The sequence below is a fragment of the Lampris incognitus genome, chromosome 6 (assembly GCF_029633865.1).
Source record: "Lampris incognitus isolate fLamInc1 chromosome 6, fLamInc1.hap2, whole genome shotgun sequence".
Lineage (NCBI taxonomy): Eukaryota > Metazoa > Chordata > Actinopteri > Lampriformes > Lampridae > Lampris > Lampris incognitus.
This window is the reverse complement of record NC_079216.1, coordinates 18905687-18933325: the sequence shown is the minus strand read 5'-3', so window position 1 is coordinate 18933325 and position 27639 is coordinate 18905687. Positions and strand designations below refer to the sequence as shown.

The window sequence follows — 27639 nt, the reverse complement described above, 5'->3', positions numbered from 1 at the left end:
TGCCAATTGTTATCGCGCATGCGCGGATTCGGGTTTAGGGTTTCTGTTATGGCTGCAAGACGCGTCTGTCTCCACGGAGAGACGTGCATCTTCCAGGCTTTTCCTTCCGGAGGAAGAGTGTTCACCAGACTCTTTATCACCAGACTCGGCGTTCATCGGGTTTATTTTCGTTGACGCAAAGAATGTCATGATCACTAATCCCCACTGGCCAGAGCTATTTTGACTTATTGTTCGTTTTAAACAAACTCTTTAAACTCGAGTCGCTGTCTCGGCTGTATTACTAGGCGTCATTGCTTGGCTAGATCCTTCTGTTGTTGGCCCACGCGCTCGTGTTAGAGATTCGTTTCCACAGGCTGTACAATGCACAAGGCATTAGAAACAACAAAACTGGGCACACTCAAACAATCTCAAACCAAATCCCATCCAAAGAGGGTAAAAAAATTATTTATATATATATATTTCAGTATTAGGAACACATAAATAGTTAATTTGGCTCCTTTCTGTTAATATACACATCGTTACTTTGGCTCTGTGTTGTTAAGTGTAAGTAGTTGGACTACTGTAAATATGTAAAAAGTTCATTTGACTGTTTTGTAAATATGTAAGTAGTCAGTTTCTGTAACTTTCACTGGCGTTCATTTTTTTTTAAATCTATGATGTAACGTGTTGATTTGCGAGGGAATGCATCTAACATGCAAACAATATACAAATTATGACATTTAGCTGCTATTGGACTGGGCTTTGGCTCCTTTTGCATGGAAAGGAGTCGGCAGCAGGGGAGAGAGCGACTGGCTGAGTGAGTAAGAAGCCAAGTTTATGAGGCGCTTCGCGTCTATAGACAAGCGTTCACCAAACCCAGTCTGCAGTAGAACTTCCGTGCGTGTACACAGGCGTGTCATGTCATCTTTGTCCCAGAGGGGGCAGCAGACCATGGTCCATAGTGTGGAGCGGGACGTAAAGTTTTGGTTTTTGCATATTGGTGCCAAGCCAACAGGGAAGTAAGGTTACCGGGATAACGTACGCGGGACGTCAGCGGACGGTCTGCGTTTAAACATTTAGATTAGGGTAAGTAATCCTAAATCGGTCAATCTACTTTTGACGTGTAAGGCTTGCCGATCTCAAATGAACCACGATAACGTTAAATCTTAACAGAAATACTGGCTTTCACGAGCCTAGTCAATCGTTACCTGACACCGTGTGTTCATTAAAAAGTACACTTGGGCTTTGTGATTTTATGCACTTTAAGTAATGATCGAATGTGATCCCCAATCTAGGTTTACTGACATCGGTTGCATTTTGAAGCCTGCCGATTGAAACACGTGTGTATATATATCTTCCTATGTGCTCGGTGCAGCGCTACGCGGAGATCACGTGGTACACTGTGCTCGCTTTGGAGAAGTCGAAAACAGGACCGCATCTGTTTGCGTTCAGTCAGTCAAGTTGCATTCTATATGGCGCTTTTCCAGCTGCAACAGCCGCTCAAAACGCTTTAAATAAACATATAAATAAATAAATAAATAAAAAACCCAATTATAAACAATACAGCAGGGGATAATGAAAAAAAACAAACAAAAAAACGTGTCATGTTAAAGACAAAAGTATAAGGGCTTACTGTAAGGGCCTTGATATAGGACCAAGTCCAGTCCATTCATTCATCATGTTGGGATATGTTGTTTGGCCAAACGCGATTAAACCACACCTCAAATGCGTTAGAAATTTTAACATTTCACACATGCGCAGGTAGCCATTGGTTGACCTGTGACCCCAGCGAGCATCGCGGGACACTAGCAGTGTAAATAGTAAACAATGCAACGCCTGCAGATAATGCTCGAATATAGGAGGGTTTCCGTGCAACGTCATCACAGAGTTGCGTGCGCAACTAGGGGGCAGAAAGCAGCTACAGCGCATAGATTTTACCCAAGATAGAGCTCAGATACAGCAGCGATGACGCACAGTTGTTGTGCGATAAACTGCACAAACCGCCAAAAGGACGGGTGGAAAATGTTGAACATTTTCATTGTTGAACCGCTTTGGTGGCTCTCAAAAGCCAGCGGTTTTGCCCCCTGGCTGTGCAGGCACCCAGTAATGTTGGTAAACAGGAAACCCGTCTAAACTCTAGCCGCTAGTTTATCGAAATGAAACGGAGCTTTCTGTTTAACTTCTTCAAAAAAAAACCTCTCATTGATGACCAGTCACACACAAGGCCTGCAAGAGCTGAGGAGGATGTTTCTCCATCACACACCCCCCCCCCCCCCCCAACAATTGCGACTCTTTCGGCTCGGCACCTGCGAAGACAGAATCAGATCAGAGGATGCAGAAATGGCTAACTCTAGACCTCTCGCCAGTAGATGAACCTGCATGCCAGCCCAAATTGTGTTCTTTCCCAGTCACGCAAGCAGTCAGTGGAAAGAGCAGGGGTTTTTCGGCTAAATGATATAGCCGGTACAGCTGGCAAGAGTATGGCATTGAACTGGATGCTGTATTTTGCCAACCTTGCCACCACTTTAACATTGATGTCGAGGAGGACAGAGAGTTAGCAAGGCAGGACTGAGAGACTGGGGGCATCTTGGTCAGTTTTGTATAAAACACAAAGCTAGTAAAGCCCATACTACTGCTGTGGCCAGACACAAAGGTTTCATGGACATTAAAAGGGCTGGAAAAGGTGACATCATGCGTCAGGTCACAAAAGAATAACATGAGAAATTCGTTGATTTTATCAAAAGAAACTGGGCACATGTGAAAGTTGTCACTGACGTTTTGCTTTCCTGTGTGAAACAAGGCTTTGCAACTATGTGTGCGGTCCCAGAGGAAACTCTTGAATTGTTTGAACTGATTTGTGAATGTGACCCTGAGATAAAAAAAATGCCTTGATGAGCTTCCAAGTAAGCCCTGACATACAAAACGACTTCCTTTGAAACTGCAGCATCGCTTCTCCTCCGAAAAATCAAAACAGAATTGCATGCACAGACTGACACCTACAATGCAATTTTAGTTGACTGACACAAAGACTCTCAAAGAAGGAACTTTGTGGTCTGTGTGAGGTACACGCATGATGGCAGTCTGAGAGAGAGAGAGAGCTGTCGGGTTTGTTGCAACAGAAGATATGACATCCTCTGGCATCACTAACAACATTTTGGAAGTAGTGGAACTGCTGCGTGTGAACCCTGAATTGTGTGTCGGTTTCAGTTCTGATGGGGCATCAGTCACATCAAGTGGGAAAGCTGGGGTGCAAGTGCTGCTCAAAATATCTTTCCCCCAAACAGTGTATGTACATTGCCACTCGCACCACTTGAATTTTCGTGTTTTCGACAGCTTCGAAAGGCCGCTTTTTCGATGTTTTAAATTCACTGCACCGTTTCATGACTTGGAGCAACAGACACGCACAACGTCTTCTGTAATGGAAAAATACCTTTAATGTTCCTTTTATCATCTGTTTAACAGTTCACGTATTATAGCCCTGAATGTTTTCACTGTGTTGAACATGTGTTCCCGTCAATCTCCTCATGTTTTTGTGGAGATGCCTATGTCTCCAGCACGATATACACCTTCCCATGTAGACATGTTCCTCCCGTCGACCTCCTCATGACCAAGTCAAGGTCATGAGGTCGAGGGTGATCAAGCAAACCTGTCATTCTTTACCTGAACAGATGTTAACCTCATTAACAGCCATCTTACACACATACACACACACACACACACACACACACACACACACACACACACACACACACTCTCTCACTGGCATAAATGCGCCTCTCTCATCCTGATGGGTGAGAGTTGCAAGGCATTGCTGCTTGAATGCATGACTTGAAACAGCTCTCCTATTCTGCAGAATAAATGTCAATTGACTTAATAGCCACTGTGTCTTAAGTTGATTTTAAGACTTGCCTCACTCTTTGCTCGATAAGGGAGAAATCCACAACAATTACACCACACATCCAAAAAGAGCTTCACCCCAAAAGACTCTGTCTTGACCTTGTGCATTCCACAGATATTACATGGAGTTCAAAATCCGAATCTGTCAGTCAAGTTTTGACTTTATATGACGTCATATTAGAAACACTGAGTGAGTTTGCAGAAGGCTCTGGCCAGACTGAAATAGACGCCGAGTATCTCTTGCAAAAAAAATACAGACCAGGAGATTCATCTTTCTCCTTGTGGCATTTTCTAAGTGTTTCAGTGCCAGTAATTTTGCAACAAAAGGTCTACAGTCGCCATCTGCTTCGGTGGCTGACTGCATCCACGTGATTAAGAGCCTCAAAGAAGCCTTTACTACATGTAGGAATAACCCGGGTGGGGACTTTGAGAGAATCATCGGGTTTACTGATGACGTGATGAAGACAAATGATGTGCAGAACTGGGATGTTGCGGGCGCTTGTAACAGGAAATAACCTTCCAGGTTTGCCGATTCACATGTGACCTCCACCGTGGGCAAGTCTGCACCCGTTAGGAGTGACTTGGATTTGCATTCATTGTGGATTTTGATTCTTGACGGACAGCTTATGGAGCTTACCAACCGTATTCAGTGCGACTCCTACGGAATAATGAAGATTGCTGCCTCCCTGCTGCCTGCGCCAGACTCATTTGAAAAGATGGAAATACTACGGGCTCCAAGCAAGCATTATGGACTTGGAGTGGAATGGCCTGAACTAACTATTTGGGCAGCTGCTCAAATGAAAGGTGAATGGAGGTCACTCGTACCCATCCCTAATTGAAGTCTTAGACTCGTGTGATGAAGATGAATTCCCCAACATGAACAGTTGACTTCGTGTTTTGGCCACATTGCCTGTTATGAGTTGTTCCGTGGAGTGCCGGTCCTCAACAGGAGAAATCCAGCAGCAGAGCAACCATACTCACAGGAAGCCTGTCGTTGGTGGCGTTTGAAAGGGAACTTACAGAGACTTTGGGGTCTAATGAAATAATTGAATCATTTAAGGCCAAGTCACGCCATCTTGCCTTTTAAGCTGTCAACTTGCACGGGTAGGCTGTGTCCCAATAAAGTTTCATGTAAATGTCATTTGGGGGAATGTTGTGTAGATTACTACTAGATAGATAACAACTAGCCTTGCCTAGCCGTTATCTATTCCTTTGTAGGCCTGTTTTGTTTTATTTGATAAGCCTATGTTAAGAATGATTGCACTGTGGCATTTAAAATAATCAAATGGACTGTACAATGACTAAAGCCCTTTTTATACTGTGTAATGGCTATGTTGTAGGCAAGCCTATATGGAGATTAATGGATGGCTATATTTTAGTGGAGGTGCACATCAGTCTAGCCAGCACAGTCTTTTTTCTGGCCATGCTTGTCAAGTTCATGATGGGACAAGTTCAGCAAGTAAATGAAGGGAAACTATCAGCACTGTGTCCCATGAATGTCCCCAACTCACTTAATGAATGATGATGGTTTGTGCATAACCACCATCAGCTTTTCGCACACTGCTGTCTCCTCTGTGCAAAACAGTTCTTGTCGTGACTAAAAAAAAAAAAATCTGTTCTGTTCTGTTCTGCAGGGTGCCCCAGCTGTTGAGATGGAGAGGCAAGGAGGTGACGGTTCTGCTGAGAGCGAGGAGTTTCAGCTTCTCCTGGCCTACTGTCAAAAGAGGACCCGGCAGAGGCCACTCCATTTCAGCGGGGGCAGTAAGATTGAAGCTCAAGGACCTGTGAACCAAAACCCTGACATGCTGGGCTCAGGCATTTCTCAGATGAACAGAAGCCTCAAAAGATTTGACAGAAGTGGGTGATATTTTACTTTAAATATGCAGAACAGCAGTTGAAATTGTCTCTAAAATTGTCTTTCTAAACTGGCTCCTGAAGCACGTGTGAAATGTTTTCAAATAATAAAAATACATGACTATATTAAGTATGGATCACTTGTGGCAAGTTGTGAAGATGTGGCAGATACTGAGCATTCTGGATGTGTTAGTTTGGGTGGGTGTGCGTCCTTTCTCATCAATACCTGTTGGTATTCTGATAGTTGTTGTTCAGGGCGAGGCGGACGGATCATTTGCCTGGGACAGACGAGGATTTTTTGAAGCACAAGGGTTTGCTCAGGCCCTTGAAGGCAGGGATGCAGACGGACCACCGGTGCACCACAGTGAGCATCCTCTCTCACGCCTTCCTTCCGGCGGGAGAGACCAACAGTGACTGCTTTAAAACAGGCAGCCCTTTAAACTATGAACAGAAATATTAGTTAGTATTTGTGTGTATGTGTGCATCTGTACATCTGTTAATGTGACTTTAGCAGGTGCCCTGAGTGGCGTAGCAGACAGGCTGGTTCAGATCGCAACCTCATCGAAAATCCTAGAAGCAGACCTGGAGGCGGACAGTGTGGAGGGCCATAAAGGTGGGTATTGCCTCCAGGTTTGTGTCTTGGGTTCTCCCAGCATGAAAATGGATTCTTTACTGGTAGAAGAGTTTAACCCTGTCAAGATGGCTGCTGGCTTGAATGTGACTCTAATACTCCAGTTATCGGTCGTTTGTAGACCTTAACATGCGCCACAGTAATATTTTAGATGACCCGCTCATGGTTTATATTAACATTTTGGAAATAAATTCTTCACATGTAATATATTAAATAATAAAGGGGTCGATATATGTAATAGATAAAGATATTGTTTGTTCTGTCTCATAACTGTTAATGTTGTCTCAGTAAAAATCAATCACTCAAACCTTTACAGAAGATCTACACTATACTATATCTACTATATATATGTACTATTTCTGCTTCGCCATTCGATATAATTTCTTTTGTTTTGCTTCAGATGTCATTGAGAAACTGGTGGAGTTACTGAAAAAGTCTGGGGATGACCTTGATAAGCAGGTGTGTTTGTGTGGGTGGTTGTGAGTGCGTGTGTATCTCAAATATATACAAGGAAACACCTCATAAATCACCTTAGTGTTCGCTTATTCCCCTATTATGATCTCGCCACACACACCTGTCCTTCTCTTCCCTTCATTTCAGATTGCACAGAACAAGGTCCTCCAACAGACTCTCCGAACGGCCTTTAACTACACCCTGTTTGAGAAGGTGACCGCCGCCCTCCAGGGCCAGGTTAAACCAAGCTCAGGGGGCCGTGCGGCTGGATCCGAGGGCAGGCTCCACAGGCAGCAGATTGCCTTTGCCTTTGAGGTGACCAGCAGGCTGTCGTCAGTGGACATCATCCCCAAAAGACGAGTGCTGGCCTTTGGGGAGCAATACATCCGCCAGCACCACTCTATCTGGGTGCAGCAGCATGGGGGCTGGGTGAGTTGGCACCAGAAATGGGGAAAGTAGGAGAGGGATGAGCAGTAAAAGAAGCAAACGTTTTTACAGGAAGGTCAACGGTTCAAGTTCCACTTCAAGAGATGTGATTGATTCAGTAATGTGTCTCCCAACCTCAGCTATTAGCCATGAGCTGCCTTTGAGCAAGGCACTCAAGTTAACCCTTAATAGTCTCGTTGGGGCTGCTCTCTGGCCAGCATAGAAGGTTATGGTTGTATTGGGCAGCCCCTAAATGAAAATCTATGGGGCTGAAAATGTAAATAAAGGCAGTGGAATGCCCCCCGAAACACGGCTCTACATGGAATCTGATTCTAAATGAGTAAAACTGGAGTATTGAAAAGATCCGGCGTTACCCGTTGTGCTATTAGCACTGGAGAAATTAGGGAGTGAGAATTCCATAACATCAAATATGAAGTTAACTTGTTAAGTTCGGAAGCAGGGCCACACCTAAACCACTCCGCTAATCGCCTGGCAAGCCTACTTATATCTGGTTTACCCATCCAGCACTGTTTGTCTCCATTATCTCGATGATGGACCGTGCTTTGTGCCTGTGCTCGATCACATTGATTCAAAACAGACTAACACTACCTCAGCAAATAAAACAAAAACCAACTCACCACGGATCCCGAACTGCAAATCAATCCATCCGATACAGGCGACGATCTACTCAACGGCGATTCCTCTCCAGTCATGTTATTCTCACAGCAGTCAGACTATAGCTAATCTTCTCACCAAAGCAGCTTGCGCTCTACAATACCCATTCCTCAGCCTTGTGGGCCCCCCCATCTAAGCCCATCTAACAAGATCTCTCCAACTCTGACCCTATCCTAGGCTTTCTCTCCTTCGTCCACGAGGCCCAGAACCCGTGGTTGCGACAGACATAGACATGAAAACCAGTTTGATCGCTCTTCTCATTAGTGGCCTCCCTCACAACCAACTCCTGATAGCCCTCCTCAGGGTTCTCAAGGCATGCCTCCATGGCATTGGCCATCTCCACATCTAAGTCTCAAAACAAACATCAGAGACTGGACCATCGCTCGCCTTCAGCGCGCCCTTAAGAGGAAAGGCATTCCCTTCAGTCGCTTCGACAATAAATCTAGGTTTTTTCAACTTTACTTGCAATCCACCAACACTCCAACCACAATAAACTCCAAGCCTCCCGCACTTCGGGCACCCACACCTGAGCTACCCACCTCCAGGATCATCACTTGTGATGTCATGGCGCCTCCTCCTCCATGGCCACAGCCTGTACCATCAACCCCCCCCCCCCCCCAGTGGGAGCCAGGTTATATTTCCCCCTGTGCCTGCTCCCTCTGTGTCTGATTTCTCTCAGCTCATCACATCTTTCTTTTCATCTCTGTGTTCGCAGGCTTCACAAAATCCCCATACACATACATCCTTTCATCCCATCATCCATTTCTCTACCCTTCCTTCAGCCGTATACAGCAACACGGCCCCTGTACTTCTAATACTTCCCTAACAGCCAACACAGAAATCCAAGAGCCTCACCCAGCGACCCCAGGGGCCACATCTCAGATGAATCAAGCTAGATCATCTCAGCTTCCTCCTCCTCCATTTCCTACTGGTCTATCCTTTTTCCCCTCCCTCCCCAACACCCAAATGTTTTTTTCTACATGTAACAATCTTTTCACCCTAGCCACAACAATACTACCCCCATGGCCAGCCAGCTTCATCAATCAATCGCCCTTCTCCTGTCCCTCCAGCTTTACGCAGCAAATCCTCTCTGGTAACTAGATCTTGACCAGCTCCTTCAGCTGTCCCTTACCAATGTCAGCCAGCCCAGAGAACTGCAGACTAGCCAAGGCTTAATGCAGCTTAGTCATTCAGTTCATTCCTGGTCAAAACACCTCACTCCTGTGGGGGAGTCCGGGTAGCGTAGTGGTCTATTCCATTGCCTACCAACACAGGGATCGCCAGTTCGAATCCCAGTGCTACCTCCGACTTGGTTCGGTATCCCTATAGACACAGTTGGCCGTGTCTGCGGCTGGGAAGCCGGATGTGGGTATGTATCCTGGACAAGCTTTTATAGCCATCATGTCCTTTTCTCTACCCAGGCAGCAGAGCGTTTACAGTGGTTAAGCCAGGGGACTTACTGGGGCGCTTTAGATTCAGAAATTTACTGCTGCATTTTCCCAGCTCGTACATCACTCTCCTGTGAGCCATGTGGTGCCCCCTCACATCCAGCCGCAGCATGCATGGTCATCGCACACCTTCGTTCACGCCCCTCCTCCTCGCGAAATACCCTGGTATTTAGCTGCTTATCTCCTGCAGCACCACCTCCTCCCATCATCCCTAAGCTCATCGACATACCGCCCCATGGTTAATGTTCTCATCCCCAAGAACATTGACAAACAGGGACAGCCAATCCTCTAACAGAGAGGTAGGAAGGTATGCAACAACTTTAATGATCTGGGCTGCTCCCTCTCCAACTGCAGACTCTTGCACACCTACTCTTTCTGTGGCAGTGCCCATGCAAGAAATAACTGCCCCCACAATCCAATCACACCAGTGGACTGACAAGCAAAGAACTTTGGTACCCCCGTCAAGTTAAAGGCCCTAGACACCGCTCTACAAAATCACCCCAATAGAGAGTTTGTCAACTTTCTCATAAATGGGTTCACACATGATTTGCTCGTAGTCACCCCTCCATCCTCACCTCCATGCCTTGGGCTTTCTACTCTTACCAAAACCTTCTCAGAACTCGGCATTCCACTTTCCAAAGAGAAAACCTCAGGGCCTCACAACTCCATAGAGTTTTTAGGCATCTCCCTGAACTCTATCTCCTTCCAGGCATATCTGTCCCCTGAGAAAATACAGCACATCACACTGCTTCTGTCAAACTTTCTGCTCACAGACAGATACACAAAGCGGCAACTGCTAACCCTTCTGGGCCACCTTTACTATGCTATATGCATAACCCCCCAAGGAAACCCTTCCTATCCAACCTTCTAGCAAAAGTAGCAGCCATCCTCTCTCTCCATAGAGTCACACTAGATGATGCACACAAAATGGAAATACGTCTCTGGCAACAATTCTTGTCTTCCTGGAATGGCGCTCTTTTTTCTACAATGATTATGTAACTAAACCTGACAACATTCAACTTTATACCAATCCAGCTCCTCCCATAGGCTTCGGCAGTTACTATGGCAGAGATGGTTCACTTCCAAGTGACCCTGAGTTCATTTCTCTTGACCCACAGTCTGTTTCCCCCTTGTCCACACTCCATGAGCCGTACCCCGTCATAATAGCTGCCATTTTTGGGGGCACAAATGGTCTAGGAAGTCTGTACTCATCCACTCAGACAACACTGCAGTAGTAGAGATCATAAACAAAGGTCGATCTCTTTCTCCAGAAATAATGCAGTTCCTACACAGACTCATATTAATCTCCACCCAACACCAATTCCTCCTTTGTGCAGCTCATGTTCCCCAGCAGCACAACTGCATTGTTGATTCATTGTCTCGCTTCTCCTTCCAGAAATTATGCTATGGGTGGCACAGTGGCCTAGTCGTTGGCACTGTTGCCTCACAGCAAGAAGGTCCTGGGTTCTTTCTGTGTGGAGTTTGCATGTTCTGTGTGGGTTTCCTCCGGGCGCTCCGGTTTCCTCCCACAATCAAAAACACATGCATGTTGGGGTTAATACTCCTGTCTGTGCCCCTGAGCAAGGCAATGGAAAAAAGGACTGGAGTTGGTCCCTGGGTGCTGCAGCTGCCAACTGTTTCTATACAATATGATGGGTTAAATGCAGAGAACAAATTCTTTGTAAGAATACAATTCGTTGTAAGAATACAATGTTGAATAAAGTGGCTTTTTTTTTCAAATTCAGATTCTTGGCCCCAGAATCGGACATCTATCCCATACTAATCGCACTGTTTTCAGCCACCATATTCAAATGGCTCCACAGTTGGCAAACCTTTTAATTGCTTCACAAGAAGACATCTTTAACAACCTTGCCCCACGCACACTGTCAGCCTGCCTAACTGGCTGGAACTGTTTCAAGGCATATCTCACCCCACCTACCAACTGTCCTTTCCCTCACTAGACATTATGTCTATATGCCTCTTTATCACCCATGCTCATTCCACTCTAAAAAAAATACGCTCCTCCACCATCCAGACTTACTTGTTGGGAATCAACGTTTTTTTTATGGTCACTGGCAACCACTGTCCTCCTATCGCATACTCCCATGTGTCCATGCTTCTGAAAGGCTTGCAAAAACAAGTATCTGCCCTCTCTGCAAAACACTTGCTGCTCACATCTGATCTTCTCAGCCTCTGCATCCTTTCATGCTCTGCTACTCATCTCCCTCAGACCTTAGAATCCATGTTCTTGCTGGCCATTTTTGGCTTCCCATGGTGCTCTGAATTCACTCCTTCACCTCGTCATCCCATTCTGTCATACATCACTATTCTCACTACCGAGTCTCATATTCACAGTCCAGAGAAGTAAAACTGACCAATTAGGAGCTTCATTTCCCATCTACATAATCTGATAGACTCCTATCTCACAGCCCATACAAGCCGCTATCTATGTTCATTCCAGGCATGCTGCAAATGCCTCACCTCAAGACCCACTTTCTTACTGAAACCAGGAAAATGGTTACCAGATTCTGGTTTAATGAGCATTTGTGACAAATTCTTTGCATCTCTGTCATATCTCCAGAGCACTGTTCTATCAAGTCCTTCTGCATCAGAGCGGCTTCTACAGCAGCCTCATCTCAGATCAAACAATTCAAGTTCTCGGTCGCTGGTCATCTCATGCATATCGCTCTTACATCTGCAATAATCTCAATGATCTCTGTCAGGCTGATGCTTACCTCAGCTCCATTTAAGCTGACTTTTTGGGGGTACATAGTCGGCTCTAGAAACCATCTCCTCAGACGGAACCCCCACCCTGAGTCTATTTCTCTCCAGCCATGGTATATCAAGATGTCCTAAACCAGTCTAATCAGACAACCTCCACATCCATCCTCACCCTCACTTCTATCATTCATCCCTATCATCCAATACTTTCTCTCCTCATTAATGAACCTGTAAACTCACATCGTTGTGGCATGGTCCTTGCTAGTGAAATGGTTTTCAAGGAATTTATGGAAACGTCACAATCATAATGTTTCCTCTCTCTCTCACTCTTTGTCTCGGCTCCTGTATTTGAGCGAGCGACGGGGCTGTGCTCTTACACACAACTTAGAGATTTTCGTATCATCATGCCGGAGAAAACTAAAATGCTCTAAAATGTTACACTTAAGTTGACTGTCACAATGCTCATTGTTACAAATTAAATAAAACCCTTGCAAGTCAGGGATTTAGCCAGACATCCGTTGACCAAGCATAACAAACCTGCAACAAATGTGCATTTTTTAACTGCTATGCTCGCAGTCCATCGCTTGTGGTCCCATCACCCTTGTCCACTGCAGGTACGCCATACCACAGCGGTAAATAACGGTCTGTTAAGTAAATAAATTATCACGAACAAGCCAATAAATGAAAGGTTACTGTTTAGCTCATTCTTTAGCATTGATATAGTTTAAAAGTCCAGCAATTTTTTGTCGATTGTCAGGCTGAGGCTGCAACCACCATGATCCAGACCACCCCTCCTCCATCTACCAACAGTCCCAAGCCCAAAGTCCCTGTGCACTAGCAGCTAAAGAATAATAAACTAATATTGATTCTATTTTTAGTAAATTGTCTTTTTTTTTCTTGCAAAATAATCCAAAGGAGGAGATAATATCTATCAGTAAAGCATCGAACTGATGAGCGGTGTGAATATCAGTATTGGTCAAATTCTATTCATAACCGCACAAAATAGCTGCACAAAATAACCTCTACATTTTAAATGGGTTAGAACTGTAACCCCAAACAAGGTCCTTTCTCAAATGGCCAGAAGAGAAAAAGCTGTCCAGTCACAGTCTACATGAATACTTAATAAATTCTTGATAAACAGATGGGAATTTTTTCCAGCCTGTAGTCTAAAACACTTGAGTGATTTTGACAACGTTCCTGAGTTTGCTGTCTTGTGTCCCATCTAGGAAAAAGCATTTGACAGCGAGGACGTCGACTGACATTGTGCCTGGCTCTCTGCTGACCCAGACATCAACAGACCACTTGTAAAGTTCTGCATTTCTAACCGGTGTTAACATGCATCTTATTTGTCCATGGTGCAGACATGACTTGACTGGATGACATCACCTCAGGAAACTCACATCTCTGGAAAACACTTGAAAATGAGATCTCTCCCAAAAGTACTTATTCCCATGCACGCCACCTCCTCTTGTAACCATTTGCGGTGTTTTGAAACTGCTTGCTGTTGCAAAAATTCAGTTCCCCTACGAAGATGAATGAGGTTCGATATTCTATATTGTGTCCTTCAAAGCTGATAGAAAGGACCTCGTCTCTTGTCGCTCTCACCCCCGAGAGTGCCATGGACTGCATTAATATTACAGCAGGCCGTTAATGTGACTGAATGCTTCATACGCAGGGGTGGTTCGGATGGCGGAATCCTGAATTTATTCATTTATTTATTGATTAATGGTCCATCTCATTACAACCCAGCCATCCAGCATGCATGGTAACGCCCGGTGGAAAGAGCATTTCTGATTCCGAGGAGGAACTCGTCCAACCAAATATGAAACCGGTGATGTCACAAATGTGAAAAATAAATCCATTTCAAGTGCAATGTGATATTTTTTATACTTATCCAACATAATGCAATTATTAAAAATCCATTGCTGGGATGTCATTTTACTGTATAAATATTCACAATATTAAAGAGTTGATTTCTTAGAAACGTACCATGTTGTGGATAAACCGTTGTGCCTTTTCCATCCTGTCTTTTGATTATGAACAATTTTGTATGTGTGCAGAAGTTTTGATGCAATAAAAAAAACAAAAAACGACAACAACATGAAAATACCAAAGCAATTCTATCCCACTGAATGTCTGGTGTCCTTTACTTGTACGGCATGTGAAGGTTTTCTGCTTTGCTACACCAACACAAACCGACCGACGATCCATTCACACAACCGTGCATCATAAACAGACAGAGACAGCTCTTGTTGAAGGAATATTTAAGGCATTTTCTTTCTCTGGTCGTCATACATGAATGATGTGACAGCCAAAAAGAGAAACAAAGGAAATGTATTTCACACCAAATACACACAATAACTTTCAATGCATAGTAATGGGGTGCGATTAGATACACATATTTACATTAGTGTCTGTATAGTAAATAGCCAAAGTCGTACATTTTGACTGATTTTTAAATAATTAAGCCATAAGATCCTTGATTTTTTACAAACCATAGTGATGTAAGGCATGTGGGCCCTTTGGTAATATGGTATATGGTAAATTTGGGGGGAAAAAAGACCAGGCAGGGAGACTCAATGCTGATCAATATGGTTCTATACAGGGCACACTATGAAACCTGCAGGAGCCTTGTGGAAGCAGTAACTCAAGCCTGTCTTGGTAAAGCCTCATCGGAGCAGATTTAGCTGGCGGACGTCTAACTGGACACGGCTCTGCTTTGTGTTTTCTACTGGTGTGATTATCTGCCATTTCACCGGGTCAATCTGATACACAAAACCAAACCGATGGAGGGTAATATGTGTTATTATTGACGTTTCACCATTGGGAAGTGGCCTCTCTTCAACATGTACATGTAAGTTGGTGTATATGATGATTCCTGCAATAGCTCCTCAATGAAAAAAACAAGTATTAGACCTTTGCGATTTGCATAATACATGAAACTTTGCTTTAACAATATTGCACCATAGAGTGAAATACAGTGATAGATTTTCAAATGAGTAAAGAAAAGCTAGTGTTTTGTCGACTGTCATCTTTTTTCATGCGAAAATAGTCTTGTGATTTTTAACGTTATGATGGTTAATCAGCACTTAATTTTTTTTCTCTTGTTTTTCTTGTTTGCGTGCAGTTAGCTCAGAAAAGCAAATGGACACAGCTGCGATGACAACTTCTGTTAGAGCCGCCACGGAAAGCACACTGTACGCTGAGCCACAGACAACTTCATATGCCCAGGTACGTGTTCATCTTGCCCAGGGCATCGCACACGGTGGTGAGGTCGCTTCGGAGGTCCTGGACTACGTTTTCGATGCTTCTCGTGTCTTTCAGCAGGTCGATGCTCTGGGTGTAAGGGTTATAGTACACGGAGAAGGGCCTCTTTATCATCTTGGCAAACTCCCTGCCAGGATCAGAGGGTCAGTATTGATGAGATATAAAGAGCAGCATCCAGGGTTGCTGTCAGACCAAGGCTCATCACAAAGCCAGTCTCTGAGGCTGATTCATTCATTCATTCGTTCATTCATTCATTCATTCATTCATTCAGCCATTCATTCATTCATTCTTTTATTCATTTATTTGCGGAGGCACGTGAAGCTCTCTGGTGACAGGGCTTTCTATGTAGCCACCCTAAGTTGGTGGAACAAACCTGCCCACCTCCCCGAGGACGGTTACCATACTCTGGTTTTAAATCAGACCTAAAAGCCCACCTTTTTAACCTCTCTTCCACTTATGTGCCTCTGAATCATCTATGTTGCTTTTAAGTCAGGTGAATTCAGAAATCCAGTTTAACTGTTTGTGTTCAATGTCTAAAAACAGTCATAATAAAACATTCAGCTAACTTTTTCTGTTGCTGTTTGGAAACGTTTATCCATAACTGTTCTCAGTTGTCTGCAGAACTATGAGGGGGGCGGTCTAGTCATCATATTAATATATGAGCTGACCTTTGAGTGACAAGTACAAGCATGAGTTGGTGGTAAAGGGTGGGCAGGGTTTCATGTTTTAATGATTTGATCTGATTGACTATATGTAAATGATATCTGATGAAATCACGAGTATCAGGAAAAAAATGGCTGAAAAACACTTAACCGAGGGAGCTCTTTTAAAAAGAAAACCTGAATTCTACCTTTTAAATTTTTGTTTTCGGTGGAAAGAAAATATAAGACAATTGAAATTAATAAGTGATGCTAGAAATATTAGTTTCATTTTCAGCCAGCTTTAACTTGTCTTTTAATTGCCGTTTTGTCTTATGTTATGCCTGCTGTGCAAAGGAAGGAAGAGGTTGCAGAAATAGTGAGGGAGACAGCTAGGAAGGTACTTGGTGTGTCATCAGGACAGAGGAAGGACGACAAGGAGACTTGGTGGTGGAATGAGGAGGTACAGCAAAGTATACAGAGGAAGAGGTTGACAAAGAAGAAGTGGGATAGGCAGAGAGATGAAGAAAGTAGACAGGTGTACAAGGAGATTCAGCGTAAAGCAAAGAGAGAGGTGGCAAAGGCAAAGGAAAAGGCATATGGTGAGTTGTATGACGGGTTGGACACTAATGAAGGAGAAAAAGACTTGTACCGATTGGCTAGACAGAGGGACCGAGCTGGGAGGGATGTGCAGTAGGTTAGGGCGATCCAGGATAGAGATGGAAATGTGCTGAAAAGTGAGGAGAGTGGGCTGAGAAGGTAGAAGGAGTACTTTGAGGAGCTGATGAATGAAGAAAATGAGAGAGAGAAGGTTGGATGATGTGGGGATAGTGAACCAGGAAGTGTGGTGGGTTACCAAGGAGGAAGTGAGAGCAGCTATGAAGAGGATGAAGAGTGGAAAGGCGGTTGGTCCTGATGACATACCTGTAGAGACATGGAGATGTTTAGGAGAGATGGCAGTGGAGTTTTTAACTAGATTGTTTAACACAATCTTGGAAAGTGAGAGGATGCCTGAGGAGTGGAGAAGAAGCATACTGGTACCAATTTTCAAGAATAAGGGTGATGTGCAGAACTGTAGCAACTACAGAGGTATAAAGTTGATCAGCCACAGCATGAAGATATGGGAAAGAGTAATAGAAGCTAGGTTAAGAGGAGAGGTGATGATCAGCGAGCAGCAGTATGGTTTCATGCCACGAAAGAGCACCACAGATGTGATGTTTGCTTTGAGAATGTTGATGGAGAAGTATAGAGAAGGCCAGAAGGAGTTGCATTGTGTCTTTGTGGATTTAGAGAGAGCATATGACAGGGTGCCAAGAGAGGAGGTGTGATATTGTATGAGGAAGTCGGGAGTGGCAGAGAAGTATGTAGGAGTGGTGCAGGATATGTATGAGGGAAGTGAGACAATGGTGAGGTGTGCGGTTGGAATGACAGATGGGTTCAAGGTGGAGGTGGGATTACATCAAGGATCGGCTCTGAGCCCTTTCTTGTTTGCAATGGTGATGGACAGGTTGATGGACAAGATCAGGCAGGAGTCTCCATGGACTATAATGTTTGCGGATGACATTGTGATCTATAGCAAGAGTAGGGTGCAGGTTGAGGAGAGCCTGGAGAGGTGGAGGTATGCACTGGAGAGAAGAGGAATGAAAGTCAGTAGGAGCAAGATGGAATACCTATGCGTGAATGAGAGGGAGGACAGTGGAATGGTCAAGATGCAAAGAGTGGAGGTGACGAAGGCATATGAGTTTAAATACTTGGGGTCAACTGTCCAAAGTAATAGGGAGTGCAGAAAAGAGTGCAGGCAGGGTGGAGTGGGTGGGGAAGAGTGTCAGGAGTGATTTGCAAGAGAAGGGTACCAGCAAGAGTTAAAGGGAAGGTTTACAAGATGGTTGTGAGACCAGCTATGTTATATGGTTTGGAGACAGTGGCACTGACGAAAAGACAGGAGGCGGAGCTGGAGGTAGCAGAGTTGAAGATGCTAAGATTTTCACTGGGAGTAATGAAGGAGGACAGGATTAGGAATTATTATATTAGAGGGACCAGTCAGGTTGGACAGTTTGGAGACAAAGCAAGAGAGGCAAGATTGAGATGGTTTGGACATGTGTGGAGGAGATATGCTGGGTATATTGGGAGAAGGATGCTGAATATGGAGCTGCCAGGGAAGAGAAAAATAGGAAGGCCAACGAGGAGGTTTATGGATGTGGTGAGGGAGGACATGCAGGTGGCTGGTGTGACAGAGGAAGATGCAGAAGACAGGAAGAGATGGAAACGGATGATCCGCTGTGGCGACCCCTAGCGGGAGCAGCCGAAAGTAGTAGTAGATGTGCCTGCTGTGCAACGCAATAATCACTCAATCAATCAATCAATCAAGTTGCTGCGAAATCGATCTCGTTCCGAAAAGATTTCGCCGCGTAGTATTCGCGTTCTGTGTGAAAGTACTCGTGACAAAAACAGCAGTTCGAAAAAAAACTAGTGTCGTGCAAATTAATCGCACGACAAACGCCCCCTGTGTGTAAAGGCCTTTATTCTTCTTCCGTACACATTTTGCCGCCTAACTAGTCCCGCAGTTTTGAGGGGGAAAACCCCGCAAATTATACCCCAAAACATGCGGTTCCATCGGGAAAGGTGTGCCCTTTACTTTAGCGACTCGACGGGCCATGAACGTCGCAAAAATGCGAGAAATCCCCACAGAAAAACAACAACGGGGGGTCGTCGTGGAAACGATCAAACCCACCCTTCTTTGGAGCCACATTACTTCTTCATAATTTAACGTAGAAACATGGTTGAAACTTTAAACGGCTCACAAAACTTCAGACTTTGTTGAGCTAAATCGATATTTTAGGATCTAATGCGATTTTTACGAAATCGCCCGTTTCACCGTTTGTAATGGGTGTGTATTGGTCGGGAACGTTCAGAGCGAGAGTGCGTCACATGACCAAGTACCACTCGCTGCGACCTGCGGGAAGGCGTGGCGGACATCCAACTCCTCCCACATCTAACCCCGCCCACATACAATATTCAGGAAGTGCGTTGTCCACCACGCCTTCCCGCAGGTCGCAGCGAGAGGCTTCTCCACGTGACCCACACGCTTAACAGCCATACCTGAACTTTTTTTTCTAAAAAAAAAAAAACCCTCTTTCCACCACTTTCAATTCCCACACTTTCCAACCGTCAGGGACAATTTATATATCCAGACGTAGTTACATTTGTCCTCTCTCACCCAGTATGACTTTCATTGTAGCATGACTTACTTTTTTATTTCTATTTTTGGAATACATTGCCTCCGAGCACAGAGTGCTGACCAAAACTCCCATAGACTGCCATGTTAAACTGAGCTCTTAAAACTGCCATCATCCGTTCTTTTCAAAAAACAGATGAAGACAGTTTTTAAACTGCAACAGCTCCTATACCGTAACCAGTAGGTATGTGGTGGACACGTATTGGGGACAGAATTCAACCCAGGAACTAAGGGTTAAGTCATGGTTGCCCTGGCAGGTTAACGCAGGGTTAAGTTATGGTTGTCCAGCCAGTTTTCTGGTTATTCTTGCCACCTCCGCTCAGTCGAGCTGTGGGTTTTGTTTGTCTCGCTGATTTACCGTGGATTAAAGAAAGTTGCCTACACGGCTAAAGTGTGAACCTACGGTCTTCTCCGTTACTTCGGCTCTACACTGGTGACCCCGACGTCGGTTTTCGGATAAGTTTTCTGAAACCACACACATTATGGCTACGAACGCCGTTGCAATTAAACTGCCGGAGTTTTGGGAGTCTTCCGCGGCTACATGGTTCGCGCAGGCTGAGGCACAGTTCGCGCTCAGAGACATAACAGCAGACGAGACCAGGTACTACTACGTAGTGGCAGCGCTGGGGTGCGCTACGGCTTCCAGGATAAGCGGTTTCATAACCAACCCACCGGCCGATGGTAAATACGCTGCACTTAAACATCTCCTCCTTGAAACTTTTGAACTGTCAGCAACGGAGAGAGCACGTCGCCTCTTCGCAATTCAGGGCTTGGGAGATGGCAAACCATCGGAGCTAATGAGCAGGATGTTAAACCTACTGGGTCAAGAAAAGCCATATTTCCTGTTTATGGAGCTGTTTCTGCGCAACATGCCGCCCCACGTCCAGACTGCGCGCGCTAACTCCACCATCACTGATCCCCGGTGAGCTGGCAAAGGAGGCTGACCGATTCTTCGTCGCTACACAACGTTCCTCCCATGCCGGGGTGCTGGCTCCTACCTTCACTGGCCCCCCGCCGACATCGCGGGCGTGGCCCGACGGTGGCGCCACAGCATCAGACCGCTACAAGCCCTCTGGACTCTGTATGTACCACGCTCGATTTGGTGCGAAAGCTAAACGGTGCCGTTCCCCCTGCAACTACAGGCCGACGGGAAACGAGAGGGCCAACACTCAGTAGTGGCCATGAGTGTTGGCGATACGAGCAGGCTACTCTTCATCCTCGACACCATCTCCGGTCGGCGATTTCTTTGTGACACGGGCGCACAGAGAAGCGTGCTCCCTGCTACTGACGTCGACATCATGGGCGGGGAGCGGGGCCCCCAGTTGGCGACGGCTGACGGCAGCCCTATCCACACCTACGGCGTGCGGTCTGTAGAACTGTGTTTTGGTGGACAACGTTTCACGTGGGAGTTCGTCATGGCCAATGTAACGCTTCCCCTCCTCGGAGCTGATTTTTTGTGCGCTTACGGTTTGCTAGTGGACATTCAGAACAGCCGTCTGGTCGATGCCTTAACCTTCTCCTCCTTCGCATGTACGCGGAGGGAAGCGGCCTATGCAGGTCTAGCCAACTCTCTCTCAGAGGCAGACAAGTTCACCCGCCTCCTCGCTGAGTTCCCTGACCTCACCCAGCCTACCTTCTCTGCACCCACCGCTAAGCATGGGGTGGAGCATCACATTGCTACGAAGGGGCCCCCGGTCTACGCCAGAGCCAGGCGTCTCGACCCCGCCAAACTCGCCATTGCCAAGTCTGAGTTCGAGCACCTGGAACGCATGGGGATCATCCGCCGCTCTGACAGCCCGTGGGCGTCCCCACTCCACATCGTCGCTAAGCCTGATGGAGGTTGGCGCCCATGCGGGGACTACCGCCGACTAAATGACGCCACCACGCCTGACCGCTATCCTGTCCCACATATCCAGGACTTTTCTGCAAACCTGTCTGGCAAATGCGTCTTCTCAAAAGTCGACCTGGTCCGTGGTTATCATCAAGTTCCCGTGCACCCCTCAGACATCCCCAAGACAGCGGTGACAACCCCATTCGGCCTATTTGAATTCCTACGAATGCCATTTGGACTCAAAAACGCGGCCCAGTCCTTTCAGCGGCTGATGGATTCAGTGCTCCGTGGCCTTCCTTTCATCTTCGTCTATTTGGACGACATACTCATCGCCAGCGCCTCCGAGGAAGAACACCTGTCCCATCTTCATGCCCTCTTCACACGCCTCAGCCAGCATGGGCTGATCGTCAACCCCGCGAAGTGCCGGTTCGGGCTGACAGCCATTGATTTCCTCGGGCACCGCATCACTGGGGACGGGGCAGTCCCCCTGCCCTCAAAGGTGGAAGCGGTGGCGGCCTTTCCGCGCCCCCAAACAGCTCGTGCGCTCAGGGAGTTCATCGGGATGGTGACATTCTACCACCGCTTCATTCCTCGAGCCGCCTTTATCATCCGGCCACTGTACGAGGCGCTGAAAGGCATGTCCCCCAACCAGGCGGTCGACTGGACAGCAGAGCGGGACCGTGCGTTCACCGAGACTAAAGCTGCGCTCTCCCAGGCTACCCTGCTAGCGCATCCTTCACCTACAGCGCCTATTTCCATAACCACGGATGCATCGGACTATGCTGTTGGTGCGGTTCACGAACAGTGGGTGGGGGGGGCTTGGCAGCCTTTGGCCTTTTTCAGTCGCCAGCTTACACCCCGAGAGCGCAAGTATAGTACTTTTGACAGGGAACTCCTCGGTCTCTGGCTCGCCGTCCGGCATTTCCGTTTCCTGCTAGAGGGCCGCGAGTTTACTGCGTACGTGGACCACAAGCCCCTCACGTTTGCCATGTCCAAGATGGCTGAGCCATGGTCCGCTCGCCAGCAGCGACAACTCTCCTACATTTCGGAATTCACTACCGACATCCAGCACGTCGCTGGTAAGTCTAACCAGCTAGCTGACTGCCTGTCTAGGGCAGTGATTGGAGCGGTCCACCTAGGCCTTGACTATGCACAGATGGCTGCTGACCAGGCCACGGACCCGAGCTGCCTCTTCTGCTCCTCAGGCCGACCTCCACAGGCCCGCGTCAATGCCTCCCACAGACACTCCGGCCCCTGTTATCCGGAGCCGCCGCGGACGGCCTGTCGTCCACCCGCGCCTGCCTGACTTCGATTACTAGGGCGAATTCTGGGGGGGCTCATGTGGTGGACATGTATTGGGGACAGAATTCAACCCAGGAACTAAGGGTTAAGTCATGGTTGCCCTGGCAGGTTAACGCAGGGTTAAGTTATGGTTGTCCAGCCAGTTTTCTGGTTATTCTTGCCACCTCCGCTCAGTCGAGCTGTGGGTTTTGTTTGTCTCGCTGATTTACCGTGGATTAAAGAAAGTTGCCTACACGGCTAAAGTGTGAACCTACGGTCTTCTCCGTTACTTCGGCTCTACAGGTACACATATAATACTTCAGCGTCTTCACTGAAGACTTGTGATGCGCATTATGAAAACAGTCTGTCGGTACGACTTGTACTGGTCAAGCTATGAGGGCACTTATCAGCAGACACGCTCAAGATTTCTCCAGAAGGGGCGTCCGGGTAGCGTAGCGGTCTATTCAGCTGCCTACCAACACGGGGATCGCCGGCTTGAATCCCCGTGTTACCTCCGGCTTGGTCGGCGTCTCTACAGACACAATTGGCCGTGTCTGCGAGTGGGAAGCCGGATATGGGTACGTGTCCTGGTCGCTGCACTGGCGCCTCCTCTGGTCGGTCCGGGCGCCTGTTCGGGGGGGACTGGGGGGAATACCGTGATCCCCCCACGTGCTACGTCCCCCTGGGGAAACTCCTCACTGTCAGGTGAAAAGAAGTGGCTGGCGACGCCACATGTATCGGAGGCGACATGTGGTAGTCTGCAGCCCACCCCGGATCGGCAGAGGGGGTGAAGCAGCGACCGGGACAGCTCGGAAGAGTGGGGTAATTGGCGGGATACAATTGGGGGGAAGGAAAAAAAAACGGCTGCGAGTGGGAAGCCGGATGTGGGTATGTGTTCTGGTCACTGCACTAGCGCCTCCTCTGCTCGGTCGGGGCGCCTGTTCGGCGGGGGGAATAGCGTGATCCTCCCACGCGCTACGTCACCCCCCCCCCCGGCGAAACTCCTCACTTGTCAGGTGAAAAGACGCGGCTGGCGACTCCACATGGATCGGAGGAGGCATGTGGTAGTCTGCAGCCCCCCCCCCCCCCGGAGCAGCGACCGGGGAACCTCGGAAGAGTGGGGTAATTGGCCGGATACAATTGGGGAGAACAACAAAAAAAAAGGGGGGGGCGATTTTTGCAGAAAATTTCTAGTGTTTTTTTATTGTTTTGTTGGTTTTACCCTATGTCTCCTATTACCCGATTCTTTTGCTGTCCTCTCCTCGTTTTATTCCCCCTCCCCCCACCGTACTGCTCTAGTGGGAGCTGGGGTTCCAGATGGATTCGAAATGGTAGAAACGAGAGCAGCAAAACAGAAAATACGATACGAACATAAAAAAAATTATACGTGTAGTTAAACAAAACAGACTAAAAGCAGAGGAGGCGATGTGCAAAACGACTGCACAGAGCAAAATGAACATGAAGCATATTTCAACAGAGTGAAAGCAAGAGAAAACTTTTAGAGGGTAGCGAATTCCAATAATCTGACATCAAAAGAAGATCGATCAGTAGAATAAATGTTTCAGTAAAAAATGGAAGATCTGCCTTTATCTCTAGCCTAAGGGATTACCAAGAGCTCTTGGTCCTGGGGCTGCGAGGGTGCAAAAGATCACTGATGCACCCAGCCGCCTGACCTCGCTCTGTGTGAGTATCAGACTACCATAATGGGTGAGAGACGGGACTGCACTCAAGTTATGATGAGTCTGAAATAAACCCTGTTAAAAAAAAACCCTTGGATGAACTGTTCTTTTTAATACATTGTGCATGGATCCAGAAAACTTCTCTCCTAGTGTGTCCTTCCACTCACGGGCCTGAAGCTTGGCTGGATTAAATAAACAGTATTACAACACTGGGGTGGACAGATGAATCCTAGTTGTTTCTTACATCTCTCATCATCTCATCTTATCATCAGCCGCTTTTCTGGGGTCGGGTCGCAGTGGCAGCAAGCTAAGTAGGGCACTCCAGACGTCCCTCTCCCCAGCAACACCCTCCAGCTCCTCCTGGGGGATCCCAAGGTGTTCCCAGGCCAGATTGGACATGTAGTCCCTCCAGCAAGTTCTGGGTCTACCTCGGGGTCTCCTCCCAGTTGGCCGTGCCCAGTAAACCTCCAAAGGAAGGCGCCCAGGAGGAATCCTAATCAGATGCCCTAACTATCTAATCTGGCTCCTTTCGATGCGAAGGAGCAGCGGCTCTACTCCGAGCTCCCTTGGGATGTCCCAGCTCCACACCCTATCTCTAAGGCTGAGCCCAGACACCCTACTGAGGAGACTCATTTCAGCCGCTTGTATCCACGATCTCACCTTTTCAGTCACTACCCAAAGCTCATGACCATAGGTGAGGGTTGGAACGAAGATTGGCTGGTAAATTGAGAGATTTGCCTTCCGGCTCAGCTCCCTCTTCACTACAATGGTCCGGTACAACGTTCACATTACTGCTGATGCTGCACCAATCTGTCTGTCAATCTCCCACTCCATCCTACCCTCACTCGTGAACAAGACCCTGAGATACTTCAACTCCTTCACTTGAGGCAACAAGTCATCCCCAACCCAGAGGGAGCAATCCACCATTTTCCGGTAGAGAACCATGGCCTCAGACTTGGAGGTGCTGCCTCTCATCCCGGCCATTTCACACTCAGCTGCAAACCACCCCAGTGCGTGCTGGAGGTCGTGTTCTGATGAAGCCAACAAAACCACATCATCTGCGAAGAGCAGAGATGCAATTCTGAGGTTCCCAAAATGGACACACTCCTCATCTTGGCTGCACCTTGAGATTCTTACAACTGCTCGTCATTGTGGTGGAGAAGAAACCTGTAAAGCAAAGGAGAAAAGCCTGAATGTTTTACGCTACCGCATCTTCTCCTTGGCTTCTTCAAAGCTCTCCGAGACAAAGTAGACATCTTGGAAGGTTGTGATGAGGCATTCCTGGTAGCAGGTGGTCCGTGGGTCAAACATCTTCACACAGGCCTTATCAGACAGGGCATGCTGGAGGACACAGGGGGAACAGCAGAGTTCTAGGTCTTTTGTTTTTTGGGTTTTTTTTTGTGTATTTGTGTATGTGTGCCTAATGTGTGTGTTATCGCCATCTTACTGCTCGCCATTGCCAGACTTGTTTTGTAAAGGCTAAGAAATCAACTGTGATATTGACACACTATGTACGTGTGTGTGTCTGTGTGTGTGCGTGTATGTTCATCAGGCGATGTGTATGGTATTGTGCTTGTCCTGTGTGTCTTTTGTTTGTTTGTGTGTGTGTATGAGAGAGAGAGAGAGAGAGAGAGAGAGAGAGAGAGAGAGAGAGAGAGAGAGAGAGAGAGAGAGAGAGAGAGAGAGAGAGAGAGAGAGAGAGAGAGAGAGAGAGAGAGAGAGAGAGAGAGAGAGAGAGAGAGAGAGAGAGAGAGAGAAGTGGGAGTGTCTATTCCTTTACCCTCAGCTCCCCAATAGAGGACAGCAGACCGGCCCCATAAGCTCTTAACTGACCCTCCTGTTTGCAGAGCCCAAACTCAATGGTGAAAAAGTAGCACTGTTCAAAACACAAGATGAACATACAGTGAGCTCAGATAGATGGATCTAGATAGTATTTTTCACTATGATTAATATTATCATATCATATCAAACATATAGATATAGTTTTACTGATTAATGCATGCTCTGCTCCGGTTCATGCTCTGTTCAAGTCTGTGTAAAATGCAGAGCTGTACAACTTGAGGAAGTTCAAAACACTGAATCGTTGTGCGACTGGGTCTTCTGGGTGAAAAGGTTTTGGTGCTGGGTATGAGGCAGTGGGCATGACTTTCTTTGCATGTCTGCTGTAGACTTAAGCACTGAAATGTTTGTTTCCAGACTAACCGTTGCCAGTTTCTGTACATCCTCATCAGACGCTCCTAGAGACGCCAGACCAATTTCTTGTGAGAACTGAGCGAACTTCGGATCGGCTAAAAGTGGCACGTGACCCAGTAGTTCATGGCACGTGTCCCTGCGACCAAAAGAAAAATGTTAAGACATGTCCTATTGAAAATATTCTTATCGAGGGTTTCCAGTATGCTATCTCTAAAAACTAAAAGAATGAAGTTCTGTGACGGGGCGTCCGGGTAGCGTAGTGGCCTATTCCGTTGCCTACCAACACGGAGATCCCAGTTCGAATCCCCGTGTTACCTCCGGCTTGGTCGGGTGTCCCTGCAGACACAATTGGCCGTGTCTGCGGGTGGGAAACCGGATGTGGGTATGTGTCCTGGTCGCTGCACTAGCGCCCCCTCTGGTCAGTCGGGGCGCCTGTTGGGGGGGGGACTGGGGGGAATAGCGTGATCCTCCCACGCGCTACGGCCCTCTGGTGAAACTCCTCACTGTCAGGGGAAAGGAAGCGGCTGGCGACTCCACATGTATCAGAGGAGACATGTGGTAGTCTGCAGCCCTCCCCGGATTGGCAGAGGGGGTGGATCAGCGACCAGGACGGCTCGGAAGAGTGGGGTAATTGGCCAGGTACAGTTGGTGAGAAAATAATAATAATAATGATGATAAAGTTGTGTGGTCCAGTTGAGTTTCCTGGTGTCAAACAGTAGGGGATCCAAAGGAATTGGATCAAGTGCAACTGGACTTGGTATATATCCGTGAAGACGTTTCGCCTCTCATCCAAGAGGCTTCATCAGTTCGTGCCTTTCTGACTAGACCAAGCTAGTTTGATGAAGCCTCTTGGATGAGAGGTGAAACATCTTCACGGATATATACCAAGTCCAGTTGCACTTGATTCAACTCCTTTGGATAACCATGACCTGGATGAATGAGAACGTTCACAGACAAACAGTAGGAGAATTTTCAGACTGCGGGTGATCGCATGTGAACTTATGAATGAAAAGTGCTGCTGAGCAGAAAAGTAGGTGTATCCAGCAAAACCTTAACTAGATATTTCAACCTGTAAAAATCCTGAGTACAAAATGACTCCTTGCTCCTCTTCTGCTTTGCAGGAGGGGTACAACATAACTCTGTTAACATGCATCGAACAGTTCTCCGTTCCAATGAAAAATGTTCAAAGAAAGATTTGATTACAACTTGATACCCGGTTTCCCCTCGGGGATCAGTTAAGTATTCTGATTCTGATTCTGATTCTGATTCTGATTACAGTCTGCTGTAGTGATTCCAGTCCACCTCAGCCCCTTATTCCAGTTGTTTTTGCTCTTTTAAATGCCCAGTCCATGTCAAATAACTCTTTTATTCTCAACGATTTAATTAGTTTCCTCAACCTTGGCTTTATTTCTTACTGAGACCTGGCTTCAA

At 46.8% G+C, this 27639-nt stretch overlaps 2 protein-coding genes across 4 annotated transcripts in view; one reads left to right on the top strand and one right to left on the bottom strand.

Moving 5' to 3' along the window:
* Positions 1-991: 991 nt before the first annotated feature.
* On the top strand, positions 992-14184 carry si:ch211-218c6.8 (apoptosis facilitator Bcl-2-like protein 14). Of its 2 annotated transcripts, none has more exons than XM_056282547.1 (7): positions 992-1065; positions 5511-5733; positions 5975-6094; positions 6245-6343; positions 6762-6820; positions 6962-7243; positions 13311-14184. In XM_056282547.1, the coding sequence occupies exons 2-7, from the start codon at positions 5529-5531 to the stop codon at positions 13341-13343; spliced, it is 798 nt and encodes a 265-aa protein (XP_056138522.1). In that variant the 5' UTR covers positions 992-1065; positions 5511-5528; the 3' UTR covers positions 13344-14184. The 2 variants fall into 2 exon arrangements, with proteins under 2 accessions (XP_056138522.1, XP_056138521.1); XM_056282546.1 differs by having other exon boundaries at positions 6242-6343.
* Positions 14185-15303: 1119 nt separating this feature from the next.
* tph2 (tryptophan hydroxylase 2 (tryptophan 5-monooxygenase)) overlaps positions 15304-27639 on the bottom strand; it is a 28222-nt gene continuing 15886 nt past the window's right edge. For both annotated transcript variants that reach the window (XM_056281350.1, XM_056281351.1), the window contains exons 8-11: positions 26218-26344; positions 25796-25891; positions 25223-25356; positions 15304-15478 (exon numbers count right to left, since the gene is read on the bottom strand). In XM_056281350.1, coding sequence (XP_056137325.1) covers positions 15304-15478; positions 25223-25356; positions 25796-25891; positions 26218-26344 — 532 coding nt within the window. The remainder of the gene's footprint in view (positions 15479-25222; positions 25357-25795; positions 25892-26217; positions 26345-27639) is intronic.

Excerpts from the sequence above, each read along its gene's own strand:
- si:ch211-218c6.8 (XM_056282546.1), top strand. The coding sequence starts at position 5,529 with ATGGAGAGGCAAGGAGGTGACGGTTCTGCTGAGAGCGAGGAGTTTCAG. Across the intron at positions 5,734-5,974 it reads CCTCAAAAGATTTGACAGAA|TTGTTGTTCAGGGCGAGGCG; the intron begins GTGGGTGATATT and ends GTATTCTGATAG. Across the intron at positions 6,095-6,241 it reads CGGACCACCGGTGCACCACA|CAGGTGCCCTGAGTGGCGTA; the intron begins GTGAGCATCCTC and ends ATGTGACTTTAG.